A 7,602-nucleotide genomic window follows, 5' to 3' on the forward strand; every position below is an offset into this window, starting at 1 on the left:
TGGGATGTTATGTATGATATATGTATATATAAAATAAAAAAATGAGTTATATATTTTTTAAAAAAAGGCCCATCTAAGATCAGAGAATAGTACTTAGCAAGTATTGGTTCGAGGACTAAGTGATTTAAAGTTGCTCTTTGGTACCAGACAGGTGATACACAACCATGAGCAGATACCTGACTCATTTGTGATCTGGGTTGTTGGTGGTGTCAATTTAATAAGTGTGTGAGACTGGGGCTCACTACCTAAGTGACAAATGCTTAGAATAATTGTGAAATACAGTAAGTGCCCAAAGACTACCTGTCATTAGCATCTTAGTCCCAATTCGTCTAGCTTGCAAAAGGAAAAAACAAGCTGTTTTCCTCTTTAATCTCATAATCAGGTAAACTTTTGTGACAAGATGGGTGATTTTATCTCTTTGCACCCCAAGTAGTTCTCTAGTAGGTACCTTCAGAATGCCCTGATGTTCAATCCTGATATTTTCCAGCTAGACAAGTGTCAGATCTCATAAGGAAAGGACTCAGGCCCAACACTACTGCCCTGTTCTTCAGTCACGAATCACTAATCTCAGATAACTTTAGGTTCCTATAACCCCCTCCTTGAGTTCAGTTAATTTGCCGAAATGGCTCACTGAACTCAGGGAAATACCAGCATCTTCCTCAGTTCTCTACTTTTTAAAAAACTGTGTGTGTGTGTGTGTGTGTGTGTGTGTGTCCGTCCGTCCGTCCGTCTGTCCGTCCGTCTGTCCTTCCTTCCTTCCACTATATAGGTCCTGGGAATGAAACTCAGGTCATCAGGCTCAATGGCAAGCACCTTTACTACTGAGCCAATTAGCTGGACCTCTACTTTATTTTGAGACAGGTTCACTGAGGGAACCATTGGGCTTGACTGACTGGACAGTGAGCTTCAGGGATCCACCCGTCCGTCCGTCCGTCCGTCCGTCTGTCCTTCCTTCCTTCCACTATATAGGTCCTGGGAATGAAACTCAGGTCATCAGGCTCAATGGCAAGCACCTTTACTACTGAGCCAATTAGCTGGACCTCTACTTTATTTTGAGACAGGTTCACTGAGGGAACCATTGGGCTTGACTGACTGGACAGTGAGCTTCAGGGATCCACCTGTCTCTGTCAATTCCAATGCAGAGGTCACAGGGGCACACCACCACACTTGGCTTTTATGTGGGTGTGGGGACTAAACTCACTCGGGTCCTCATGCTTAGGCAGCAAGCACTTTGCCAACTCAGCATCTCTTCAGCCCCTCTTCTGTTTCTTGTAGTCATATGTAAGCATATTTCTCAACCTTGTGTGCTTTACCATTCTTTTCTTTCTCTTTTTAGGATATTGAAAAGATTTTCAGTAACATTTCAGATATACACGAACTGACTGTGAAACTTTTAGGTTTGATTGAAGATACAGTAGAAATGACTGATGAAAGTAGTCCTCATCCATTAGCTGGCAGCTGTTTTGAAGATTTAGCAGAGGTAAGTTTACAAAACTACTTAAATTATCATTAATAACATTTTTTATTTATGCGTGTATTTATTTTTGCAACAGTCTTCTTTGTGTTGTATAGACTGGCCTTGAACTTGCAACCGTGCTGCCTCAGCCTGTCAAGTAGGTAGGATTCCAGGAGTGTGCCTGTGTGCCCACCTTCTGAAACTTTCTTTATAGTGTACTTATGCTGATATTATAGTAAAACTCTATATACTTAAGTAGTAATATGGGAATTTCTTTTTTCTTTTTTTTTTTTTGGTCTTTTTGAGACAGGGTCTCCCTGTAGCCCCAGCTGTCCTGGAACTCACTATGTAGACCAGGCTGGCCTTGAACTCACAGAGATCCGCATGCCTCTGCCTCCCAAGTGCTGGAATTAAAGGCGTGCACCACCATGTGTGGCAATAAAATATTTTTATATTTTGATGATATTAATTTGCTATCCCTTAAAAGATACTTTGCTTCTAAAAATGCTGTATGATTTTTATTTTCTTGTGACTATATTAGAAAATAACATCTGCTATTTTAACTATTTTTTTTATTAAATTTATTTATGTATATGACTGTTTATGTGTATGTACAAGCATGAATGCATGTGTGTACATGGAGGTTAGAGAAAAAATTTCAGGAGTTGTTTCTCTCCTCCTACCGTGGGGTTCCTGAGAATCAAACTCAATTCATCAATCTTAGTGGCAAGTACACTTTTACCTGCTGAGCCATCTCAACAGCCCCCTCATAATTATTTTTAAATGTGTAGTTCAGTAGTTCAGTGGTGTGACTAATTTCATAGTATTGTATGACCATGGCCCCTGTCTAGTTCCAAAACTAATTCATTATCCCAAACAAACTACTCAGTGAGTAATGATAATGTCCCTGTCCCTCCTCCAACTCCTGGTAAGCTCTCCTGTCCTTTCATCTCTAACTTTGTCTTCAGTAACTACAATCATACAATATTTGTCTTTTTCTGTCTGCTCGTTTTATTTAGCATAGTGCTTTAAGGTTCATCTGTATCAGTACGTCATTCCTTTCCATGGATGACTAATGCTCCACTTCACTTATACACCTGGGTAAAACATCCATAACCTGAAAATCTAGAGTCAGAAATGTTCTAAAAGCCAACACTTTGAGAGAGCATTCAATAAATTTGGAATTTAAGAACAGTTTGGATTTCAGATTTTCAGATTAGGGCTGCTTGACTAGTAAAGTCTATGTAAGTATTCCAAAGCCCTCCAAAATCCAAAATCTTAAACACTTCTGGGTCTCAAGCATTTCTGAAAAGGAATACACAGCCTGTACCAAGTGTTTATTTATGCATTTGCTGATGGGCACTTGGATTGTTCCCATTTTTAAAAATCACTGTTAAGGGTCTGGAGAGATGGCTCAGCGGTTAAGAGCACTGACTGCTCTTGCAGAGGACCCAGGTTCGATTCCCAGCACCCACATGGCGGCTACGAACTGTCCTTAACTCCAGTTCCAGAGGAATCTGAAGCCCTCTTCTGACCTCTGCGGCATTGCATGACATGGGTGCACTCACATACATGCAGGCAGTATACTCATACACATTTAAAAAAAAAAAAATCACTGTTAACTGCTGCAGTGTTTTTGGTAAATTTGTGTTTTCCTTTTTGAAAAACTGACATTGGTTTCCATGGGCTGCACTGTTTTAACATTCCTGCTGGTAATGAGCAGGAGTTCTCTGCCTTCTCAGCATCTGCATAGATAGAACATGTTAACTTTTCACACAAAATAATGCTTAAAAAAAAAATATTAAGTTGGGCATGGTGGCACATGCCTTTAATCCCTGTACTTCCCAGAGGCAGAGGCAGGTGGATCTCTGTGAGTTCAAGACCAGCCTGAGTTCCAGGCCAGCTAAGGCTACAGGGAGACCCTGTCTCAAAAAGACAAAAAAAAAGAAAGAAAGAAAAAAAAAAGATATTAAAAGGAAACAGATTTCTTAGGTCTAATTAAACTTTAAGTTGTCCTGATCATTTTTCGGACAGTTGGAATTCAAATATGAACATTAGACAAAGTATACACAGTTTCTGTGTTGTTACTTTATTGTGTATTACTCTTTTTCTAACTTTGGAAACTTCAGAGTAGATAAAAAAGACCGAGGTGACGCACACCTTTAATCCCAGCACTTGGGAGGCAGAGGCAGGCGGATCTCTGTGAGTTCTAGGCCAGCTTGGTCTCTATTTGTGAATCCAGGCCAGCTGCAGCTGTAGGGAAACCTTGTCTCAAAAAAACCAAAAAAAAAAAAAAAAAAAAAGACATTAATTTTGCTTTCTGAAAGTATTATTTACTAAACTCATTTCCAACCTACATCAGTTTGAGTTTCCAGTTTTCTTTTACAAAGAAATGCACTTAAGTTTTCTATGGATAAAATGTGTATTTTAATATTTGGCCATATGTGACCATAAAGTTACCTGTTTTAAGACCTGTAACTACTTACCATCTGTTTAAGTTCCTGGCTAATATTTTTTTTTAAATCATTCCCTGTAGCTGTACCTGTTGGTTTTTCCCTGGAAGTAAAGAACAAAAAGTGATGAGACCTAGTTGAAAACTTGAACAAAATTTGTCATTGAATAATCTGTACCATATTAGTAGGAAACATGTCTTTCTTAAACCTAACATATTTCCTATTTTTAAAAATAGGAGCAAGCATTTGATCCTTATGAAACATTATCACAGGATATTCTTTCACCAGAGTTTAATGAACACTTCAGTAAGTTGATGACCAGACCTACAGTTGCTCTACACTTTCAGGTAAACCTAAATTCAATGCTAGTATTATTTTTTCATGAACTAAATAAAGAAGTATTTCATTATCTTATTTTTCAAATAATTTTAATCTTTACTTTATAAAGCAAATGAGAAAAATATTTCATTAGTCCTTCTAATCATTTTCTGTGTGGACATGTGTGCACATGAGTGTACGTGGAGGCCGAGAGACACCCTCAAAACCTCAGGTGCTACCCACCTTTTTGGGGGTAGAAGGGGAGAAAGTGTTTCTCACTGGCTTGGAACACAGCAAGTAGGCTAGGTTGACTGGCTGGCAAGTCTAGGAATCTGCCTGTCTCTACCTTCTTAGCACTGGAATTATAAGTGTGGGCCACCATATCCAGCTTTTTTCATGTGAGTACTGGGCATTTAACTCAGGTCCTCATGCTTATAAGATAAGCACTTTATCAACTGAGCTATTTCCTCAACCCCCATCTTGAGTTCTTTCAATCTGTTTTTAATGTACACCATCTTAGATACTTAGTGACCATAGAATCTGGAACATTCTAGATCAGAGATGTGGTGATGATTCTACAGGAGAAAGATTTGGAGAAATCATCAGGAGTTGAAAATAATCTCGTAATACTGATACTTATTTTTCTATCAGTCCTATAATTTAAAGGAAATAAAGGGACTGGAGAGATGGTTCAGTGGTTAAGAGAGCCTGCTGCTCTTGGAAAGTGCTGGAGTTCATTCTGGTATCCACATTGGGCAGCTCACAAACATCTGCACCTCCAGTTGCAGAGGATCTGACGCCCTTGTCTGGCCTCCGTGGGCACTGTACACACACATTGACTAACACACACATAAATAAAAAATAAAATAAATCTTTTAAAGGAGTTAAAAATGGCTTTTAGAAAGAGGATATGAAGATTTATTAGGTAAGATGAAAATAGAGTGAAATAGAGCTACAGTTTCACTCTGTCGGCATTTTCAACAAAGCTTTCACTGGCACAGGTGATGCTTGACTATTAGTTGTGTAAATTTCTGCATCTGGAATGGCCATTGCCTTTTAGCATATACTATGGCCAAATCTGTTTGCTCCTAAAACAAGTAAACACACCTGACTTCACTCTTGCTACCACCTTCATTTTTCTCTTTGCAATCAGTTGACTCCATTTTATTTTTCTTACAGTACTTCCTGTGTTCTAATCAAGTTTCAGTACTAAAAACCTGCCTTGGATAGTTACTTGCAAAATCTAGAGAGTATTTCAGTATCACATATGTGTATAGTATTATTAATCCCCTTCTTGTCCTTTAGCTCCATGATACTCTTTCTCCTAGTTTTCATTTTCTCTGGTTCCTTTTAGTCTCCTTTATTGTTGCTTCTGTCCAACTTCTGTTAACACCGCAGTCTTTTCTATCTTCCAGTGCTCTCCTTGCATGACTTCATCCACATGTATATGCTGGGTACTTCCTGTTCATGTTTCTAGGCCGTAGCCCTCTTCTGAGAGACAGAATGTACGTGTCTGTGTGTATCTTTACACTTTTATATAATTGGCTTCCTTGAACTGTTTTACTTGACCAATCAAGTAATCCAATCAACACTTCAAATACAACATTTTTCTCCTAGAGATTGAACTCGGGGTCTTGAATTTCCTATGTACGCACTCTATCACTAAGCTACATCTACAGTCCCTTTTTCATTTTTATTTTTGAAACAAGGTATCACTACATTGCATAGGCTAGCTTTGAGTGTTATATCGGCCAGGCTGGCCTCAAACTTGTGATCATCTCTGTCTCAGCCTCCTGAGTATCCAGGGTTACAGGGGTGTACCACCACACCTGCCTCAAATCTAATGTCTTGAAAACTGAACTGAACTATCTTCTCCTTGTCTGCTTTAATGTCAATTCCTTTTATTAGCTTCTATTTACTACTCAGAAATCTGTCAGTGTAGAATAAAAATTGCATCCAATTTTCAAAATGATTTTTAAAAAGTTAAATCTTACATAAACCATAAAGTGAACATCACTGAACAGTCTGCCTATAAGAACTTATCTTTATTAGGAATTCTTAGAGCTGAGGGTGTAGCTCAGTGGTAGAGCACTTACCTAACCTAACATATGTAAAGCCCTGGGTTCAATTCCCAACTCAAAAAAAAAAAAGACGCACAGAACAAAAAACTAGGAATTTTTTCTGTGGGATTTGGAGAGATATATATATATATGAGATCTGATTTGATGGGGTGGGAGTAGAGGCTTGCTAGACAGCAAACCCAGTGCCCTGTGTACTCTAAGCGAACTTTCTACCATTGAGATACATCCTAGTCCCTGGGATCTGATTTTGTAAGTTATTGCCCATCTAGCTGTGAACCTTTTGGGGGACCAAACCCATCTGTATTGTATTGACTTAATTCAGTTTAGCTACGTGGTGAATTGTAGGCCAGCCAGGGCTACATAGTGAGACTCAGCCTCAAAAAACAAAACAAAATTTAAGGTGAAATATTGCTTTATTAAAAAGCAATTAAAATGCATTTTTAGAAGCTGCACAGTAAAAAGTCAGCAAGGTGACAAGAGGCAGAGGTAGGAGGATTGCTGCAAGTTTGAGGCCAATGTGGGTCATATAGTAAGACCTTGTCTCCCCGCCCCAAAAAAAGAAAAGGCAGGGTGTGGTGGTGCACACCTTTGGTCCCAGCACTGGGAGGCAGAAGCTGAGGCAGGTGGATCTCTTTGAGTTCAAGGCCAGCCTGGTCTACATAGTAAGTTCCAAGCTAGTTGGGGCTACAGGGAGACCCTGTCTCAAAAAGACCAAAATAAATAAATAAATAAACAAACAAACAACTGAGAAGTTGTGCACTTGTACCTTAAGAAAATCATCTTTGGAGACTGAGTATATAGCTCAGTGATAGAACACTTGCATACAGTATACAGGCCCAGGATTTGATCTATCATCACAAAAGAAAAGCTTGGTTTTTTTTTTTTACAGTGCTTTGGAATCAGCCTCCCAAGTGTATACTACAATGGCTAGCTAAACTTAATAGTGAACAGAGAGATCAAATAGCTTTTAAAAGGATATGTGGAAGCCCAAATGTTTGAAGAAAATCTGTGAATACTATTGTAAATGTTATTTATTCACATGACAGATGCAAAAATGTATATATTAACTTAAAGGAGGAGGGGCTGGAGAGATGGCTCAGCAGTTAAGAGCACTGACTGCTCTTGCAGAAGACCCGGGTTCAATTCCCAGCACCCACATGGCGACTATGAACCGTCCTTAACTCCAGTTCCAGGGGAATCTGAAGACCTCTTCTGACCTCCACAGCATTGCATGACATGGGTGCACTCACATACACTCAGGCAATACACTCATACACATAAAATAAAATAATAA

The 7,602-nt window shown here is 39.0% G+C and overlaps 1 protein-coding gene across 2 annotated transcripts in view; it reads left to right on the forward strand.

Annotated features, from left to right (window-relative positions):
• The window catches only part of Sos2 (SOS Ras/Rho guanine nucleotide exchange factor 2), a 74,802-nt gene that overhangs the window by 13,578 nt on the left and 53,622 nt on the right, over window positions 1-7,602 (forward strand). The window contains exons 5-6 of one of the 2 annotated variants that reach the window (XM_008829854.3): window positions 1,337-1,480; window positions 4,146-4,256. In XM_008829854.3, the coding sequence (XP_008828076.1) occupies window positions 1,337-1,480; window positions 4,146-4,256 (255 nt within the window). The remainder of the gene's footprint in view (window positions 1-1,336; window positions 1,481-4,145; window positions 4,257-7,602) is intronic. The other variant, XM_029561981.1, reaches the window with a different exon arrangement.

The sequence above is a fragment of the Nannospalax galili genome, unplaced genomic scaffold (assembly GCF_000622305.1).
Source record: "Nannospalax galili isolate Female #2095 unplaced genomic scaffold, S.galili_v1.0 scaffold253, whole genome shotgun sequence".
Taxonomy (NCBI): domain Eukaryota; kingdom Metazoa; phylum Chordata; class Mammalia; order Rodentia; family Spalacidae; genus Nannospalax; species Nannospalax galili.